This window comes from Mirounga leonina, unplaced genomic scaffold (assembly GCF_011800145.1).
Source record: "Mirounga leonina isolate KUSES-001 unplaced genomic scaffold, KU_Mleo_1.0 Mir_170, whole genome shotgun sequence".
In the NCBI taxonomy this organism is placed as follows: domain Eukaryota; kingdom Metazoa; phylum Chordata; class Mammalia; order Carnivora; family Phocidae; genus Mirounga; species Mirounga leonina.
Genome location: NW_023270433.1, coordinates 12,689,000 through 12,709,397, shown reverse-complemented (window position 1 = coordinate 12,709,397; position 20,398 = coordinate 12,689,000). Strand labels below are relative to the sequence as shown.

Below are 20,398 nucleotides of genomic sequence, written 5' to 3'. Positions count from 1 at the left end.
GGTCCTGAACTGGTCAGCCTGAAAGCCAGGGGCACGGGGGCTGGAGGAAGCACAGCGGGCAGCTGAGAGACAGGGCCGAGAGGGTAGCCATGGTTCCCTCCCACAAAAGGAACTGCAGGGGAAGTGTTGGGGGGCAAGGGGTGGCGATACAGGAGGCCGTGGCTGTGAGGTGGGGGGTTATTAGAAGATAAAGTCAGCAGGTCTCACCAGTGAGAAAGGGAGAAGCTGGAAGCCACCAGGCTTCTGGCTCAGCTGTCTCGGGGACGGCAGTGTCCCCACTTAGGATAGGAAGCCTGGTGGTGGGGCATGGGTCTGGGGCGACAGACCTGACGCCAGACTTGGCCAGGCCGAGTACAGAGGAGGTACCCATGGATGCGCACATCTGAAAGCTCAGCAGAGAGACCTGCCAAACGTGCATTGAAAGGCATCTGTGCACCAAGCCTTTGAAACTTGGAGGAAAAGAGGAAGGAGATTGACTGGCTGTGCATGAGGAGTGAGGGCCACAGAGCATTCTAGGTCCTGTGAGGAAAGGTCCCGAAAAGGGTCTCTGGGCTTAGCCAGGAATGAGGGCCCCCAGTTGGAACGGACTGGTTGGCGGGGGCAGTGAGTGGCATGGGAGGCAGCCGCAGTGGGCCAGGAGGGGTGGGAGTTGAGGCAGGGTGCCTCAGAGAAGGGGGCTCATGGGCGGGGCCCCGGGGCACTTACCCTGTCCGCTTTCTGTCCAGGTTTGGCAGCAAGGAGGAGTACATGTCATTCATGAACCAATTCCTGGAGCACGAGTGGACCAACATGCAACGCTTCCTGTTGGAGATCTCCAACCCCGAGACCATCTCCAACACGGCCGGCTTCGAGGGCTACATCGATCTGGGCCGTGAGCTCTCTAGTCTGCACTCGCTGCTCTGGGAGGCCGTCAGCCAGCTGGAGCAGGTGCCTGGCCCCATGGGGCTGTGGGGGGTCAGGGGCTGGGCCAGATGCTGCCACAGAGCTGGAGGGTGCTCCTCCAGACGAACGGGGTAAGCGTGTTCACCCACCCAGGTGCTGGAGCCCGAGGTTCCAACCCAGGCCCTGTCAGCCTGCACTGGGGGGTCTTGGGGCTCCATTTCCTGGGGGGGGAATGTCCCATTCACTTTCCAGCACCTGCCACGGGAGCCCACTCTGCCCACTGGGGCTTTAGCTAGGCCTCTGCACATTCAGAATTGAGTGGACAGACTCCTGCGTGAAGGTGTGCTCCCTGCCTGGGAGAAATGTGATCATCTTGAGCTGCGTCTCAAAAATGTCTTTGCTTTAGGTTTTAAGGCCACTGGTGTGAAAAATGTATACTCTGAAGATGCTGCACCTCCCCATGTCAGGCAGGAAGGTGTAGACCTTTCCAGACTTGCCCTTGACTATCAGTTGAAAATCTTACTCCCTAGCCACCTCTGACCCAGCCGCAGCCACCCGGCATGCGCCCTCTGTGACCTGGGGTTCCACTGTCGCCCCTGCAGCCCCAGCCCGCACAGTGAACAGGTTCTTGGCAGCAAGGGCCAGTCCTGCCAGGATCCACTTCCAGAATATCTGTTGCTTTCCAGGGCCTCAAGAGACCACCTGACAAAAGTAGTTACTGCCTAAACAGGGCTGGAAGACCTCCCTGCTCCTGTCCTCTTCCCTAGAGGTGACTGCTCAGGGCACTCTGGTTGTGAGGCTTTCTAGATAGCTCTGCTCGTGTGTGAAGTACCCACGCAGGCACAGAGTGCTTTTCCTCTTATTCGCGGGGCAGTGAGGACTTCGGTGGGCCCGCTCACTGTAGTCAGTCATACTGCACTGCCACTGGGACCTTCTGCCAGCCGCACGCTGTCCCGCACGGGCGCGCACGGGCCCCGGCACTGTCGCCGGGCGCTCGGGTTCGGCCCAGCGCTTTGCTGCTGCACTCCCTTCTGCTCACGGTATCCACTGCCCTTTGGCTGCGACAGGTGCCGGAGGGGTCATGGCAGTGAGGCCGAGGCCCCGTCTTCCTCCACGGCTGCCAGCACCAGTTGCTCGAGCGGCCGCTGCCCGCCGAGTCCCTGTGCCGGCCTCTGACCGCTGCACCCGCTCCACGGGAGGTGGCAGCCGCCGTCGCAGCTGATGCCGCTGCAGCAAGGACTTGAAATTGAGCTGTTGTCTCTCGAGTCTGTGCTCTGACTACATGAGTTTTCCCACTTCCTTTCTGCACAAAGTCCTGGAAGCCAGTGCATAAGCAGAGGGCCATCCCAGAAGCCTCTCAGATAGGGAGGTGTCACTGGCAAATCTGGGGTTCCACCTGGGCTCCCTTCTCTGGGGCACGGGGAGAGGACAAACTCAGGTCAAAGGCTTGGGGCTAGGTCCCCATTTCTCCCTTTGGGCCTTGCACCCCTCCCCCACTCCCAGAGCTAACTGAGAGGCTTGGGGAAAATGTTCAGTTGCAGATTCCTGGCCTTCCCAGCCACTTCCCAGATCTGCTTCATCTGACAGGTGGGCGAGGGCAGGGCCTGCCTTTCCAAGGGGCTCCTTGGCGATTTTGAACCACAGCAGCTACGGTGCACTTGGCCTTCCTAAGTGGCCCCCACGGATCACACCTGCCTCTTGCTGTGTATTTGCAGAGCATTGTATCCAAACTGGGGCCCCTGCCTCGAATCCTGAGGGATGTCCACACAGCACTGAGCACCCCAGGCAGTGGGCAGCTCCCAGGGACCAACGACTTGGCCTCCACTCCTGGCTCTGGCAGCAGCAGCATCTCGGCCGGGCTGCAGAAGATGGTGATAGAGAATGATCTCTCTGGGTAAGACCTGCTAGGCGTACCGGGTGTTGTGAGGTACACGTGCAGGCAAGGCTCAGCCTGTCTGCAGCCTCAGCTGGGGAGGAGGATGTCCACACAAATGTTTACAAGATAAGCTAGATGAGACTTGAAATGTGTTATGCAGACTATAGGCAGTGAACCTTCATTTGGGAAAAATCGGAGAAGGCTTCTTGGAGGAGGTAGTGCCATAGTTTGGGCTTTTTAGGAAAAGTAACATTTCCATTGGTGGAAAAGGTCTTCTATATAGAGAATCTAGCACAAACAAAGACTTGGAGAAATACGCTTTGTTAAAGAACCGTTTGGTCCCAAATACCTCTAGATTACCCGGGTGTGTGTTAAAAATACTTTCATGGTATTTCCTGGTTTGAATCAGAATCTCGAGAAGTAGCACTAAAGCATGTGTGTTTTCAGCAGGAGCCTCGGTGACTGACTGCAAGGCTCTGAGTCTGGGAGCTCCAGAAACTAGGAGAGGTATTGAGGTTCAGACCACAGTCTGAGACCTCAGCCCCAAGGCACAGTGACCTGTAAATAAGCACATGGTGGACAGAGAGGCAGAATGTTCTCAAATGTTAATGTCAAAATGAGGATATTCCTTTGAAAGACTTGGGTTTATAGTGAACCATTTCTGCCCCGCTCATGCACTCCCTCCCAGGGGCCAGCTAGTAAGGAAGGATGAGGCTGGGGCCGCAGAGTCGGGAGTTGAGTCTTGTTCGGAGGCATGTAAGCAGGCAAGGGCATTGAGATCAAGAAGCTAGGGTGTGTGGTACGCAGGACTGGAGGCCCAGGAGGAGGCGAGAGATGCAGAGGCCTAGGTGCCACTTCCCAGCTCCCTCTGAGTCTTGGGGGTCCATTCATACAGCCTGCCAAGTGAAGCAAAGCAGTTCAGGTGGAAGACACACCTTGGTTAAGAGGTAGCCAGGCATTCTCTCCATCCCAGGCTATGCCAATTCCAGCTCCCCATTGTTGAACCCTCACCTGCTCAGAGCCCTGTTTACCCCCACCCCCCACAACCTTCCCTCCAAAGCCCACCTGACCTACCACCACACTGTGCTTTCTAAGGAGCCAGCTTCCGGGGGAGGGGCCGGGGAGAGGCTGCAAGACTGGGGGAGGGCATGGCCTGCCTCTGCAGGTGCAGACCCTCCCTGCCTGAGTCACACCTTTGGATCCTCCTCTGATTCCTTGTTTTTGCCAGGAACAGCAGCCCCCGCCTGCCAGTCAGACAAAGGTGGCAGCAGGAGGCTGGGCGGGGAGCGGGGGGTGGGGGGGGTTGGGGAGGCTTCACTAGGTCCCCACTCTGGTTGTCAGTCTGATGAGGAACAAGAGGGAAGAGGCTGCGGGAGCCCCTATGGCTTTGAAGTCGGACCTTTGGATAGCAGAGAGCCACTGCGTTGTGGGTTTGGGTTTAGCCAAGGGGAATTTTCCAGAACACTCCAGGCCGCAGCACCCAATGTCCCAAGTGCAGCTGAGCCGGGGACGGGCGTGCCGGACAGCCTGGCCTGGGACTAGCAACACCGGCCCCTAGAAGGGAGGTGCAGTGTAGGAGGTGCTATCCTGGCCGCTCGGTCCCTGCGGTGGCTTCTGCCGGGTGGGGGGCGCTGCCAGGGCTGTGGTTTGGTGCTGCAGCCCTCGCACCTCCTCTCCCTGCCCTGCCTTCCCCCTCCCCCCGCAGCCCCAGCTCAGGCTCAGGCTGCCAGGCCCTGGCAGGTTGGCGGGGCTCTCGGTTTGGACCCGCCTTGGCCGCATTCACAGCTCTTCTCTTCCCCCTTCTTTCCCTGTGTGTGCTTGTCTCCCTGCAGTCTGATAGATTTCACCCGGTTACCGTCTCCAACCCCCGAAAACAAGGACTTGTTTTTTGTCACAAGGTCCTCCGGGGTCCAGCCCTCACCTGCCCGCAGCTCGAGTTACTCGGAAGCCAACGAGCCTGATCTTCAGATGGCCAATGGTGGCAAGAGCCTGTCTATGGTGGACCTCCAAGATGCCCGCACGCTGGACGGGGAGGCGGGCTCCCCGGCGGGCCCCGACGCCCTCACCACCGATGGGCAGGCGCCGGCATCTCAGCTGGTGGCCGGGTGGCCGGCCCGGGCGGCCCCAGCGAGCCTGGCAGGGCTGGCCACGGTGCGGCGGGCGGGCCAGACCCCGACCACGCCGGGCACCTCCGAGGGCGCCCCCGGCCGGCCCCAGCTGTTGGCACCGCTCTCCTTCCAGAACCCCGTGTACCAGATGGCGGCCGGCCTGCCACTTTCGCCTCGTGGCCTTGGCGACTCAGGCTCCGAGGGCCACAGCTCCTTGAGCTCCCACAGCAACAGTGAGGAGCTGGCAGCTGCCGCCAAGCTGGGAAGTTTCAGCAGCACCGCCGAGGAGTTGGCGCGGCGGCCCGGGGAGCTGGCGCGGCGGCAGATGTCACTGACTGAGAAGGGCGGGCAGCCCACGGTGCCGCGGCAGAACAGTGCCGGCCCCCAGCGGAGGATCGACCAGCCGCCACCCCCACCCCCACCGCCCCCTCCTGCGCCCCGTGGCCGGACGCCACCCACCCTGCTGAGCACCCTGCAGTACCCGCGGCCCTCCAGTGGAACCCTGGCATCAGCCTCGCCTGATTGGGCTGGCCCCGGAGCCCGGCTTCGGCAGCCCTCGTCCTCGTCCAAGGGTGACAGCCCGGAGCTGAAGCCTCGTGCAGTGCACAAGCAGGTCAGTGCTGCTGTCCCAGGGCAGGCCGCGCTCTCGGGCCGCCGGGACATCATACCCCACCCATGGTGTGCTGGCTCCTGGTCATTTCGCCTGTCCTCAGCTGCCATCCCATGCTGAACACGGCCGCACTTGGCCCCATCCACCAGCCTGCCCCACACACCACCTCCCCTCTCCCCCCGAGGCCCACTGGCCCCTGCCTGAATCCTTTGAACCAGGGACAGTGTGGCCTTAGGGTCTCTCTGCCAGTTCCCCCAGGGGCAGCTGGGCCAGGGAGAAAGAGGGAGGGGTCTATCCATCTCCGATTCCAGGCCTGTTAAAGCCCCACCCAGGGTAGGAGTCGACCAGACCCCCAGCACCCCCACCTTCATGCTCTGAGCTGGCCTCCAGGGCTTCCGTGTCACCCTGGGGCCGCACACAGTATGTGGGACAGATGTGCTCTGGGTTGAATGCCCGCCTGCCTGGCCAAGCTCACTTGCTCTCACCTGGGTGGCAGAGAGGGGCACTCAGGCCACCTGGGCTCTTGACTCCGCCCAGGCTGCCATCCAGGAGTGGGAATTCCTGAGTTGGGGACTGTATCGGTAGTTGCCTGGCCAGTTGGAGGTCCCCTACCCTTGCCCGTGTCCCTGAGCCACTTGTCCCTGTGACTCACCTGGTGCCACCCCCCTGCCTCCCTCCAGCCCCTCACAGCTGTGTTTCATTGTAGGGCCCTTCACCTGTGAGCCCCAATGCCCTGGACCGCACGGCCGCTTGGCTCTTGACCATGAACGCGCAGTTATTAGAAGACGAGGGCCTGGGCCCAGACCCCCCCCACAGGGATAGGCTAAGGAGTAAGGAGGAGCTCAGCCAAGCAGAAAAGGTAAAGCTGGACCCTGGCAGTTTGGGGCAGGGCGGGGCTGCCTGCCTGTGGCCGCTGGCAATGTTCTCTCCCTTCGAGCCCTGAATGAGGGATGCTGCTTGTTCCCTGCGTATGGCCAGTTCCCCCTCAACCCCTGGTCCCCCATGAGGACATCAGCCAATGGCCTCTGGAAGAAGAGCAGCAAGAGGGATTTAGCTTAGAGCTGAGAATTCCTATACAGGCTGTACATGAGACTCACCTGGAAATTGTACTGAATCCAGACTCCTGGTACCTGGTCCTCAGACCTCTGGGAGGCCCCTTCCCTGAGTGACCTGGCCACCGAGCTTCTGCGTGGCCTGGACTTGAGGACTGGGGGTGCCAAAAGGCACATGGAGACCGTCATGGGGAGCTTCGTGCATGAGGAGGCAGAGAGGTGTGGGTCCCCGAGACAGCTGGGAGGGCCGCCCCCAACCAGGTCCCCTACTCTGGGTTTGCACCTATCCAGAGCCTGGCTCTTGCCCACTTCCTGTCTCCACCAGGACATGAGAGAGAAAGAGCTAGGTGAAGGGTCCTACTGCTACTGAGAGGTTTTCTTCCCCCTAGGGGGGGAAATGGTTCTAAAATATCCAGATTCCACCCACCACACACATCTAGCTAGTATTTAGTGGGGCAATGGGGGTTGGGGAGGGGGCTTCTGTCCTCCCAAATTCTCCCTGTTGTTATGGCAACTGCCCTGGATCCATGGCTCGTTCTCATGTCCTCCTGCGGGCCAAAGCCCAGGAAGATGCAGGGCCCAGTGCAAGGCCCCTGAGAATGGCACTTCTTCCGCTCCCCTGATGCCCTCGCCTCGGCCCTAGGAAAGCCTTAGCAGCCTCTTAGGCAAGGGCACGGAAGTCAGGGTGGCAGCTCTCCCTTGTCCTGGCCTAGGGCGAGGTTCATGTCCATGCTGCATTCCGCCACCTTCCATCCCCTTAGTCCACTGCATCCACCTGCTTTCACCATAATTATGTCAAGGGGACATGGGGCACAGTCCTCCAAGAGCCAGAGTTTGGTTGGGCCAGCCTTAGCCCAGGCTCCCTTTGTGAGCCTGGGGCTGGGCTCTGTACCTCTTGGGGACCCAGAGTCCCATTCATGACTTGTAAGGACCACCTGAATGACTGCAGGGGTCAGGCTGCAGCTGGAGGGCCCTCTTTCCTTGCCAATCTGTGGCTGAATGAGCTACTGCTTCTCTCATCTTCTCTGCTACTAACCCTCACAAGGCAAATCTGGGGGAGGCCTTGTTCTCTCCAGCTCCCTGGAAATCTGGTACTGCCTCTGTCAGGGAGGAGCCTCTCTACCCCACTCTGGCTAGCTGAGCAAGACTTGGGATGGGCCAGGGTCATCTCTCTCAGAGCCAAGCTCTCCTATGGGTCCAGTTTTGCTTTAGGAGCTTAGCTTGGGGCTAAGGCTGGGCCTCTCCCCAGTCATCTGGATTTGCTGCCTCCTAACCGTTGCTGAAGTGAATTAGGTCTCCATTGCCTAGGACTCCAGGAGAGGCTCTTCCTGCCTCCCCAATTGTCACGGCACCCTGGCCCCCACCCCCTTGATTCTAGTGTCAACCCCACCTTACCTTTAACCTCTCCCCCCCTCCCCGCCCCCACTTCCCTATGCCACCGCCCTTGCTTTAGGGTCAAATAGAGGCTGGGAGGCTAGGATCTCACTCCACTGGTCAGTCACTCTCCATGGGACCAGGTCACCTTGCCTTCTGGGCCTCAGTTTCCCCTCCTATAGAGTCCCTACCTCTCAGGGTTCTATCAGATCTTAATATATCCAAGAGTGTTTTTAACATTTGTTTATGATAAAAAAAACTCAGTGCCCTCCGTTAAACCCTTACTTAGGAGATTTGGGTTTGAGTCTTCATCCCCTCATAGTTGTAAGGTCAGGCTGCAGGGGTGGGAGGTTGGAGGGGAGAGAGCCCTGGACGGAGACAGGCTTGGAGTCTCACCCTGACCCTTCTGGCTGGGCTCCGGAGGCGTCTCCTCACTGTGTGAAGGTGAGGGTGGTGAAGACCCCTGGCACATTCCGAGCTGGGCTCCCTCCCCACCCTGTGCTCCTGCTCGGGCTCACGAGGCTGTGCTCTCTGTCCTGGGTGCTGTGCCCTTGGCACGCTGCCCTCCTGGCAGGACCTGGCAGTGCTGCAGGACAAGTTGCGAATCTCTACCAAGAAGCTGGAGGAGTATGAGACCCTGTTCAAGTGCCAGGAGGAAACAACACAGAAGCTGGTGCTGGAGTACCAGGCACGGCTGGAAGAGGGTGAGGAGCGGCTGCGGCGGCAGCAGGAGGACAAGGACATCCAGATGAAGGGCATCATCAGCAGGTGAGGGCAGCCTTTTCCTGCTCTGGGCCAGTTCTGGCCCCCCCTCCACCCACCCACCCCACATACACGCACACAGCGGGCAGACCACCCTCCTGATTAGAGGAAGGGCTGGTCAGCTGCAGGGGAGCCAGGAGTGGAAGGAGGAAGGAGGAGAGTGTCCCAGGCAGTGGAGACAGTGTGGCCCAGGCCTGGAGGTGGGAGGCAGCCTGGAGCGTGGGGAGCCCTACCTGGTGTGGTGTGTATTGATGGTAGAATGCAAAGTTGGGCCCGGCAGAAGCGAGGTTAGCGAAGGCCAGCTCACACAGGGCCTGTGACCCCTATAAGCAGTCCTGTTTTCTTGGTAAGCGCTCTCAGGGGAGGTAGGATTAGAGGTGCCAGGCAACACAGTGGGGACCCAATTCAGGACAGGAAAAGTAGGGATAAGTCAGTTACATTCAGTGGGTGAAGGAGAGGAGGCAGAATAACCCCCAGATTTCTACCAAGAGTATCTGGGTGTCTTGGTACCAGTTGCTGAGAGGAGGATCTTGGGGAGTTTAGGTGTCCCAGCCATGCTGGGACAGATCCCACGTTTGGGATCTGTTGAGTTTTAAGGTGCCTGTGAGTTATCCAGGAAAGATTTCCAGGGGGCCGTTGGCTTTGATGCTGACTCTCATCTCTATTGACGGCTTGGATATCACATGCTGTGGTGATTTTCTCTCTCTCATTCTCTCTGTCTCCACCCATGGGCAGGGTGGGTACACCCTCATGCATGTCTGCAGGCAGGGAGTACAGTGAAGGTGTAGCATCCTGGCCGTCCCCCGGCGTCCCAGTTGTGAAGTTCACTTTTTCATGAGAGTAATAGCAGGTAGAAGAGGACACAGTGCGGGTTTTACAGCTTGTTTGCATGGCCCAAGAATCCGTCATCCGGACAGGTTTAGCAGGTGTGCCATAGCCAGGAAGTTTCCCCACCTAGCCTCATGCTTCATCCACTACAGAAACTCTTTCCAGGTTCTTCCTCTTTAGGCTACCTGTTTCTCTGTCCTAATTATTGTTTGCTTCGCTTACCTGTGGGTTTGTTCATTGCAAAATGGTTAGCATGAGCAGAGGGCCTATAACTGGGGTGACTGGAAATCCACTGTTCACTTGACTGCCAGCTCTATTCTTGGCTCACTAATGCTTCTCAGACCAACCACCACCTTCTCACTGTGCCTCTTCTCTGAAGGGTGCGTGGTCTCTGAATTCAGTGGTTTACTTAACACATTTATTTCTACTAACCCATCCCGCTGTATTTCCTCCTTAATGGAAACGTCAATTTTCAATTTGGTTGATAGCATTATTTGAATCCTTCTATATTATTACTAATTTTTCTGTCTACTTGTTTACTGTTCTATTAGTTATTGAGAAAAGGGTATTGAAGTTTTTAATCGTAATTATGGATTTGTGTATTTCTCTTTTTTATTGTTTTTGCTTTATGTACAGTGAAACTATGCATCCACATCTAGGAGTTATGTGCTGGTGATGAACTAACATCTTTATTGTTATAAAGTCACCTTCTTTATCCCTCGTAATATTCTTTGCTCTGGAATCTACCTTGTTTGATGTTGATTATAGGTATCCCAACTTTATTTTGATTAGTATTAGCCAGGTATATCCTTTCTTATCCTTAAACTTTTAACCTGTCTGTGTCTTTCTATATAAATGAGTTTCTTTTATAGACACCTTATTGTCTGTTCTTGCTTTTTATCTAATCTGGCAGTTTCTGGAGTATTTAGGCCATTTACATTTAATGTAATTATCAATATAATTATGTTTAAATCTCTTCTGTTGCTACGGTTTTCTATTTGTACCATCTGTTCTGTTCCCTTTTTTCCTGCACTCTTGGATTGAGCATTTTTATGATTGCATTTTATCTTTCTTTTTGGCTTATTAGCTATATCTCTGTTGTCACTTAGGGCAAGAGTTGGGAACTTCCCGTAAAGGGGCAGATAATAACTATTTTAGGCTTTGCAGACCATATGGCCTCTGTTAAGTGTTCAACTTTGCTGTTTTAGCAGAACTGTGTGTGTGGTGTGGCTATTTACAAAAACAGGAAGTGGGCCAGTGGGGCCCTCACCATCAGGCTGTAATAGTAGGGATTCTGTCATTGCTTTTGTTCTTCTGGTCTTTGTTCTCTGGCTATTTTTAAGATCTTTTTTTGTCATTGATTTGATAATTTGATTATGATGATCCTTGGCATGGTTTTCTTTTTTTTTTTTTTTTTCAGGCTATTTTAATTTTATTTTATTAATTATTATTTTAAGGAATTAAGATTTAATTAATTTTAGCCCTCATATTTTTTTTTTATTATTTTTTTTATTCTTATGTTAATCCCCATACATTACATCATTAGTTTTAGATGAAGTGTTCCATGATTCGTTGTTTGTTGGCATGGTTTTCTTCATGTTTCTTGGGTTTAAGCTCTCGGATCTATAGGTATGCTGTCCTGCCTACGCAGTCTTTTTTCTGGGAATCCCATCCCACATATGTTAGGCTGCTTTATATTGTCCCACATTGCACTGATGCTCTGTTGTGTCCTTTTTTTTACTTCTTTTCCCTTGTTGTATCTTAGATAATTTCTGTTCCTATGTCTGCAAGATTAATAATCATTTCTTCTTCAGTGTCTAATCTGCTATTAATCCTACCCAGTATTTTTTCATTTCATTTCAGATACCGTATTTTTCACCTTCAGACTTTCAGCTTGGTTTAAATTCTGTCCATTTCTCTTCTCATCATGCTTATGCTTTCCTCTCTATTTTCTCAAACGTGGAAATACATTTACGATTGTTGTTTCAGTATCTATGAATTCTGTCATCTGTGACATTTCTGAGTCTGTTTTTATTAATTTTCTTCCTGGTTATTGGTTCTATTTTTCTACTTCTCTTACGTTTGGTGATTTTTGGTTGGATGCCAGACATTGTGACTTTTATGTAGGTGTGGGATGCTTTGTGTTCTTTTAAATATTTTTGAGGCTTTGTTCTGGGACACAATGAGGTTATTTGGAATTAGTTTGATTCTTTGGAGGCTTACATTTAAGCTTTGTTGGGGTGGGTCTGGACAGCCTTTAATCTAGCCTAATCTGGCCCCACTGCTGAGGCAGTTTCCTTCTGGGGATTCTACTTTATGTCCCTGTGTTAGTATGTCTTTTCACTCTGCCAGGTAGGAGTATGAACTCTCCCTGGGGTGGTTTTGTTCTAATGTTTCAGTGGTTCCTACCCCAGCCTGGCTGTGTTCTCACAGGCCTGCAGACCCGTCCCCAGCCAAAGACTCAAAGGGAACTCTCAGGAAATACGTGGCGTTCTCCCTGTGTCTTCCTCTTCTCGGGCACCGCTTCCCTGGGTCTCCTCAACTCCGTGACATTACTTTCCTTCTTCTGTTTGGCCTGGACACTCCAGGCAGTGAGTGCAGCTCAGCTCACGTGTTCCCTTTTCTTAGGACACACTGCCTGTTGTTCAGTGTCAGGAAACCGTTTTTTCATATATTTCATTTGGTTTTCTAGTTTCTTACTGTCGCTGTTTGATGGCAGGAGGGTAAATCTGGTCTCTGTTTTCCCACCAACCAGAAGCACAAGTCTCTCTCCCCTAGTGTAATTTCCCCTCGGATTGACACCATCCAGTGCCCTTTGCTCCCTGGTCCTCCTCCTCCGCTTCTTACAGGCTTTACTCAATGTCTGATCTTCCTGTGACAAGGAACCCCCCTCTTGGCGTGGCCCCTCACCCTTCCTCCTGATCAGTGCTCCCTGACTGCTGATCTCATTGACTTTTCACAAGGGCCCTGTGGGTACCTGCCCTAGCACCATTGACCTCCCTGTGCACCTTCTGTGTCAGGTGCTCGGTGCCCACCCAGGGGGTAGGGGACTGCTCTGCTGGCCTGGAGAAGTTGTGCAGGTAGCGATGGGCATGAAGCCTTGGGAGCAGGTGAGCTTGTCTTGAGAAGAGTGTGGGGGGCAAGAACAGGGGCTGGGACAGACCCCCACAGAGCCCTGACATGCTGGGGGCAGGCAGGACAGGCGTCTGCAGAGCTGTGGCCTGCCAGCTAGGAGGCAAACCCAGAGAGTGTGGGATCCAGAAACTAATGGAAGAGCATCAGAAAGTGGGTGTGAGCCACTGTGATTGACAGGTGCATGAGGGACCTGCGAGGTGAGGCCAGGAGGGGTTTCAGGGAAGGAGCAGCTGGGGACAGACACACACATGCCTTAGCTCTGAGCTTCTGCAGACGGTGTTCTTCCCATCTTCCCTACTCATTACCGCACCTTCAGACCTTGCTGGTACCCCACCCCACCCTCCAGGACAGTTACCTACTTCCTGTTCTCTGTTCCCATGGCCTCCAGGCCTCCCATGCAGGGCATGGCCACTGTCTGCCTATCTGTATCCCTGCTGCCTTGTAACTTTTTGAGAGATGGAGATCTCTACTTTATTCATCTCGCTGCGTCAGGTTCTAGGCACGTCTTGGCATAGCCTTGGTGAATGCCGAGTGGGTGGAAAAAGCCCTAGAGCCCTGCAGGTTTTTCATCCTCCTACCCATGCCACGGATCTTCTGACATTACACTCCCTGCGTTGCTCTGGGAGGCAGTGAAGATCTAACCCCCACCCCCGTGCACCTTGGCTCCTGGAAGAACATCAGGAAATGGGCAGCTCCAAGGGCTTCTGGGGGATTTGGGAGCAGAGTCTGGGGCAGGTGAAGTATAAGGGAGGAGCAGACCCATCTCATGTCAGTGGTTGGAGGCCAGCTGGAGGAGCTTTCCTAGTATGTGCCCTCCGTGTAGGTGTGATGGCTTCTTCCCGCACGGCCCCACCCCACCTCCTTAGCTGCTCCCTCAAGTGCCGGCTTGACTGTCCTTGTGTCTGGTCACAGGTTGATGTCAGTGGAGGAGGAGCTGAAGAAGGACCACGCTGAGATGCAAGCAGCTGTAGACTCCAAACAGAAGATCATTGATGCCCAGGTGGGTTCTGGCCCTTTGGTCAGCCATAGGTGTTAAAGGACCTAGGGTAAGGAAGGGTGACTTTGACAACTCTACATCCTCAGTCATAACCCCACTATAAAAACTGAGAAGGAATAGGAGGCCAGGATCTCGGATCCAAGAAGTCAGGCTTGGAGGTCTCAATGGACCACAAGCTCACTGGGACAGGCTATGAAAGGGGTGGGACAGCACCTTCCCTACTGGGGCAGCTTGGTGACTACTGCCTTTCACCAAGGGTACTGAGCAAAGTGTGGAAGCTTTTGGGAGGGGAATGGGGATGGCTTGGGGTGACAGCAGGCTGGGCAGGCGGAGCAGGGGGGCTCTTGTTCAGAGCTGTGGCTTCCCGGCTGCATTGAGAGAGGAAGCACATAAGAGACTCTGGCCTCCACTCTCCTTCCCTACACTCCTTTCCTCTCACTCACCCGGCAATAGGGCCAGGCCTTGTTCAGATTATAAACGTAAAAACAGCATGGACCAGCCAGGAGCCATGATCTCGTGCGCGAGGGGACGCACCCTCGGGGCTCGGCAGCTGATGGATGACACCACTAGGGCTGCTCTGACTGGGGAGAAGCAGTGATGGGAGAGACACAGGAAGGCAGGCAGAGTCTCGGACCATGGCACTGAGACCACCTGCCCCGCGGCCCTGTAACCTGGGCGCCTTTCCGGCCCCTCGCACGCCGTGGACTCTCAGTCCTCCCCATGTGTCCTCCCAGCACCCCTGATGGGCGCACACAGCCCCGGGGAGACCCCTGTCCCGGTACGGTCCCCCTGTGGCCCCAGCTAATGCCCTCTTTGCCCCCAGGAGAAGCGCATCGCCTCACTGGATGCCGCCAACGCCCGCCTCATGAGCGCCCTGACGCAGCTGAAAGAGAGGTACAGCATGCAAGCCCGTAACGGCGTCTCCCCCACCAACCCCACCAAATTGCAGATTACTGAGAACGGCGAGTTCCGAAACAGCAGCCATTGTTAACCTGCCCGAGGAGGGAGGACCGTGGTGGCCCGGGGCCAGCCTCAGCCTGGGGAGCCCCAGCACGGGGGCGGGAGGCCCAGGCCCCCCCCTTCCCTCCACCTGCAGTCCAGGAGGTGCCACGGAGGGAGCCTCGACAGACTGACACAGCGTGGGCCCGCTCCCCTCTCTTCTGGCCCGAGAAGCGAGTTCGGTGCAGGCCAAAGAGACTGCAGGCTGGGGGGTGGGACGGCCTGGGGCGAGCAGGGGGCCTGCCAAAATATGTCTCTGTTGGTTATTGAATTTGGTGTGTGTCACCTTTCTTTCTTGACCTGGCAAGTGCATGTACCCCCTACACCCTCCCTAGGGAGGGAGCACCCGCAGAGGTGGAGGATTGAAGCGGTGGGGGCCCAGGCGCCTGCCCTGGGGGACTTGCCCCTTGGTTCCAGGGGCTGATCGGCTGGTTGGCAGGCAGGGAGAGGGTGGGAAGGATGGAGCCGTTGGAGTTCCTGTCCCCTGCAGGGCTCCACCCTGAGCACCTGCCACTGCATGCAGCCTGTCCGGGGACCCTTACTGGCTGTGAGGAACCGAGGATTCCCCCCTGTACCTGCCCCCAGACTCCCCACCCCCCTTCCTTATTTGTGTTGCCAAATAGACCCAGTGAGGATCCTGGCTCTCTTCTGGGCCCTCGTCTCTGTGGGGAGGATCCAGAGCCTCCCTTACTTGCCACCTGGGCCCAGGCTGACACTCCGGGGCTCCCCAAAGCCAAAGATCTGGGCAGAGTGGGCCCAGATGCCCCTGTGCCTGGTACCCGCCCTTCTCCCGGGGCCAGCGCACCAGGACGCAGTGGCTCTTCGGGGAGTGGCCAGCCGGTTCTCACCCTGAGAGAACGGCTGATCTTCCCTGATGGATGGTGAAAAGAAAGTCTGATGCCAGCAGGCCCTGAGAAGGTGGATAACTGTGATTTTTTTTCCTTTCACAGTATGCATTAGAAACAAAAGCCCGCTTGCTCGCTTGCTGGAACACAGGGGCCTTTTAAATTGAGCGTGCGCACTGCATGGGAAATAGCGGCCCTGGAGGATGTTAGACTTGCTCCCTCTCCAAGACAGCAGCGGCCTGCACCAGGCCCCGTGTGTGCGGCCGGCCTCCTCCTCACCCTTCCCGGGCCCCGGCCGAGGACCCAGGCGCTGCAGACAGGAGAGGGGCACGGCTGGGGCCGGTTTTCCCCAGCTCTAGGCTGTTCTATGGCTCCTCAGCCCTCCCTGCTCCCCCCACCCGCCCCTTGCGGGACATAGGTGGGCAGGAGCTTGGGTCTGTCTCGGTCCCTCCCTGTTCCCGCCCCCAGCCCCGGTAATCTCGGGCGGGAGCCGGGCGTTTGCCCCGCAGCAGAACCAGGGCGGCGGAGCCGGGGCTGGGCGATTCGCGGGAGCCGCCCCCTCTGCCTCCGCCTCAGCCTCAGGAAGCTGAGGAGACCCTTGGAAAGAGCGCTGAGCCCTTCCCGCCCCTGGGGCCGGAGGCCTGCCACTGCCAGGGGCCGAGGTCACCACAGAGCCCACCGGGTCAGGGAGTGCGGGAAGGGTGGCCCAGACCACACAGCACCCTGGCGTGGCCTGTGTCCTGGGAGGGGGCTCTTAGATGCAGCCTGCAGTTCAGTTAGGCCAGAGATTGGCCGGTGAGGAGAGGGCAGGCCCCCGGCGGTCACAGACCTCAGGAAGGAAGGCCGTGGGGGCTGTGGCCCTGCCCCTACTCGTGGCCACACAGGCAGGGCCCGGCCCGCAGTGATGTACTCTGGTTCGGTCTCCTCCCCTCCTCCCCCCTCCCCCTCTCCCACCGATGCCTCGATGCCTCGTAGAGCAACCTTGGACTGAGCGCCTCTTAGCAATACGGGGGAGGTTCCTGGGGCCCCGGGGCCCGGACAGCAGGGTGCAGGAGGCCAGCGCAGGTCTGGTGCTGGCGGCCCTTGGCGTGGGTTGTGAGCTCTCAGGCCGAGAGCCTTACTTACTTAGTGCAAAAACTGTAAAAGTGTACAGACTCCTCACAGATTTTTATCTGAATTGCAAGTCTGACCATTTTTGTACATGTTCTTGGTGTTCGACTGTAATGTAACTATTTCACCTAATGGTTGTACATAGTCCTTTAGTCCTGGTGCTGCCGAGGGCTGCCCGGGACCGCTGCTCTCCAATGGTGTGTATTTTATTTTTTAATCTAGAGAACAGTATTGGGCAGGAGGAAGAGGTTTGGGATTTGGGTGTTGGGGCTTTTCCGTACCCAGGGCATGCAGCGTGTGGTCTGGGTGGGGTGCTGGGGGCCTGCGCCCTGACTGGACCAGCAAAGGAGCTCCTGTCCGGGCCTCGCAGACGCTGCGTCCCAGTGTTGGGCCAGTTCGCCGCAGGGCCAGAGGGAGGGGGAGTGAGGGAAGGCAGGCCCTGCTCTGGGAAGATAAGGCCCCAGGTCCCCGGGGCCCCAGGCCTAGAGTCTGCCGGAGACAGCTCTCCCCTCTGCCAACACAGAGAGGCCTGACTTTTTTGCTTAACTTGTATGTTTAGGGTGAAGGAAACTGCCAAACTTTCTATAAGTGAAGACTTTTTTCCACCTGCCCAGAAAGGGGGGTGGGGGGAACCAAGGCCAGAGCTCCACACACCGCCCCCCCCGCCCCCCCGCCTATGGAGCATCTGCCCCGGGGTACGCCTCTCTCCCTGCTGCCTGCCCATCCGCGGAAGGCAGGCTGTCCAGGGAAACAGCCCCTCTTTTCTACACCTTTGGCCCCAAAGCCGCCCCCAGCCCCACACCACCTCCTTGCTCCCCCTTTTGTAAGTATGTGAAAAAGAAAAAATGCAAACGTTGGAGTCTTGGCTGGAGCTCCTCCTTCCAGCTGTGACTTTTCATATGTAATAATGTACAGAGAAAGTTGTTGGTGTTCTAAGACTGTGTGGCTGTGCAATTTCTGTACATTTGCAATTAGAAATATTAAAGATTTATTTAGCTATTTTAAGCCTGACTCGCCTCCATTCAGCTGTGTCTCAGGAGATTTTCCAGGGGCGACCCTTGAGTTGTGGGCCTATATTGTCCTTTACCAAGGGGCGGCATCACGGGGGTTCACCCTGGTGGTACTTGTGGACAGGGGAGACCCCTAGAACGGGGGTAGTGGTGGTCTCGGCTTACCGAGGGACCTGAGACTGTCTCCTCCAGCAGGTTGGGGTCTCTCCGCTTAGGGAGTGGAGCAGTGCCTTCTTCAGGGCCCTTCCTGGGCTCCGATAAGCTCCAAAGGGAGTTCTTTGCTGGTTCGCCAGTCCCAGGGGGATGGTGTGGCCCCTGCACTTCTGCAGGAGACACCATCTCCTGCCAGGCTCTGTGTCAGATGCCTTCTCTAGGGTAGGGGCGAGAGTTTGGTCTACGTCACCAGCAGGTCAAGGCTGAGCTGGCTAAATGAAGCTTCGAATGCCTGCAAGGCCACAATTCATGGGGCTCTCACGAGCCAGACCCGTTTGCAAGGCCCCACCCAGGGCCTCTGAAACAAAGCACCCCAAACCCCTTTGGCTGCACCCATGCCCGGGGCTGACTCAGCGGGAGCCAGGCAGGGGTCAGGCCATCCTATTTACACAAGGCTGAGAGGGGGCATGTGCAGGCCTCAGTCCAGCCCCTCAGAGGGGGCACAGGTACAGGAGCCCAGCTATGACGGGGGCAGTGATGTGTCTCAGCAGGTCCCCGGTGGAGACCTCGGTCTGTCACCGGCACAGGGCCGTGGCTGTCCAGCATTCCCAGAGAGAATGGCCGGCGCCCTAGCCTCACCCTCGCTGCCTTCATCATCCCTAAAACTGCAGCCCCGCTGCGCTTTCCCACGGCACCGGGGCTGCTCACCTGCTCCGGGCTGGGTTTTCTTCTCTCCCCTTCAGCCAGCCTTCTTAAGGTGTGCTGCCTGGAGGACCCCGTCGCCACCTCCTCGCCTCTGTTCTTCCTCCAGGCCAGTATCACCCGTCTCCTTCTCCCACACCTCTACCACCTCATTGCCAGACCCATGGGCCCCCTCAGAGCTTCTGTACCTCTGTCCTTGGTCCTCAAGATCAAGGACCACCATTCCTCTGCTGGGCAGCACCACGTAAACACCATAGGATGCCAGGAAGTGGCTATGGATGAGGCACAGATCATGTTGACAGAGGGCATCTGTGACAAACGTACGAAAGCCGTGAACCTCCTTGTGTGCATTAAGTAGCATCAAATAGAAAGCAAAAAGTGGGGGCGCCTGGGTGGCTCAGTCGGTTAAGTGTCTGCCTTTGGCTCAGGTCGTGGTCCCGGGGTCCTGGGATCCAGTCCTGCATTGGGCTCCCTGCTCTGCGGGGAGCCTGCTTCTCCCTCTCCCTCTGCCTGCCTGCTCTGCCTACTTGTGCTCTCTCTCTGTCGAATAAATAAAATCTTAAAAAAAAAGAGAGCAAAAGCTGGAAATGCAAAGGAAAAAATCAACAGAAAGACAATTACCTTTGAGGTTAACACCCCACTGCTATTAGTTTATTACAGATCAAGGAGACACTAAGAACCCCGAGGCTTTTAATAATTTATAATGTTTAATGAGCAGGGATACCTTGCTCTTGCCCCAGAGAGCATACCTTCTTTCTGAGTATGCCTGCAACGTCACCCAAAGTTGACTATATATCGAGACATGAAATCCTCAGAAAGTTGCCCGAAGACATAGCGGGGGCCACATTCTGTGCCTTGAAACAATAAAACTAGAAATCAATAATAAATGTTTAATCAGGAAAAAAAAAGCTACCATCAGGAAGTTTAAAAAAATACTGAATCAATAGAATTAGATTTTTGAAAGAAACTTCTTCTCATTAAACAAAGCATATCGACCACATGCATTTATCTAACTCCCCAAACACCACCACCCTGATGGGGAAAGGACTGGAAAGGTTATCAGCAGTGAATGTGGGAGGAGACATCAGTAAACAGAATTTGAAAAGCCTTGGCAGATGGAAGCTGAGGAGCGGGACAGACCAACTGGGGGTGCGCTGAGCAGCCCCGCCCGAGAGGCTCAGGAGCGGGAGGTCCCAGTGTGATGGGGGCTGAGCCCCTGTGCCAGGTGGGAAACAGGAGGACCAGGCCCCAGCCTCCTCCCCTGCTCTGCATAGCCAGGAGGTTTCTCTTTATCGTCTCATGTCTTTGGGAGGAACTGGACATTTATTCTCTGGAGGAGTCAAACCAGCTATGCTCCAGACTTGGGGACACCAGGCAGAGCAGAGGGCTCTGTGACGTGTAGGTCTGTGAGCAGGTGGCAGGGGGTAAAGTGAGCTTCTGTCCCCAGTAGTGATTGCCCCACAGGTGCCTGCACTGCTCCCAGAATGCCCGGAGCCCACCCCCCCAGGGAGGCGACTGGAACATTCTTTGGAAAACTGCTTTGGAGAAAAGACTTCCAGATGCCTCCCCAATGCAAGGACTGCAGCCCTGTCCCAGCATCCCATAATGACACCCAGCAATCAACATGTCCTGTGCGCGTGCACGTGCGTGGGAGGAGCATGGACATCCGGGAACCCTGATGACCCCCCCCCCCCCCACAGGAAAGCTTCCAGTAAATAAAAGGAACTAGATAGGAATTTCTCTGGGCCTTTGCTTCAATATGATAATAAAGCCCCCTATTTGCAAATACAACAGCTCAAGAAAAAAGGAAGGAAAGAAGGGAGAGAGGGAGGGAGGGAGGAAGGGAGAAGGGAAGGGAGGGAGGAGAAGAAAAGAAAGAAACAAAGCTTCTAATGTGAAAGAGAGACTAAATCAGCCCAAGAAAGGAAACAGGAAATAGAGACAATGCAGGCAAG

General features: G+C 56.0%; 1 protein-coding gene across 11 annotated transcripts in view; it reads left to right on the top strand.

Moving 5' to 3' along the window:
* Window positions 1-17,583, top strand: part of DAB2IP (DAB2 interacting protein) — a 188,021-nt gene extending 170,438 nt beyond the window's left edge. For 9 of the 11 annotated variants that reach the window (XM_035015901.1, XM_035015900.1, XM_035015902.1 and 6 more), the window contains 7 exons: window positions 726-927; window positions 2,598-2,776; window positions 4,591-5,479; window positions 6,183-6,335; window positions 8,477-8,670; window positions 13,540-13,627; window positions 14,448-17,583. In XM_035015901.1, coding sequence (XP_034871792.1) covers window positions 726-927; window positions 2,598-2,776; window positions 4,591-5,479; window positions 6,183-6,335; window positions 8,477-8,670; window positions 13,540-13,627; window positions 14,448-14,615 — 1,873 coding nt within the window. In that variant the 3' untranslated portion in view covers window positions 14,616-17,583. The remainder of the gene's footprint in view (window positions 1-725; window positions 928-2,597; window positions 2,777-4,590; window positions 5,480-6,182; window positions 6,336-8,476; window positions 8,671-13,539; window positions 13,628-14,447) is intronic. The other 2 variants (XM_035015898.1, XM_035015897.1) reach the window with 2 other exon arrangements.
* Window positions 17,584-20,398: the final 2,815 nt, after the last annotated feature.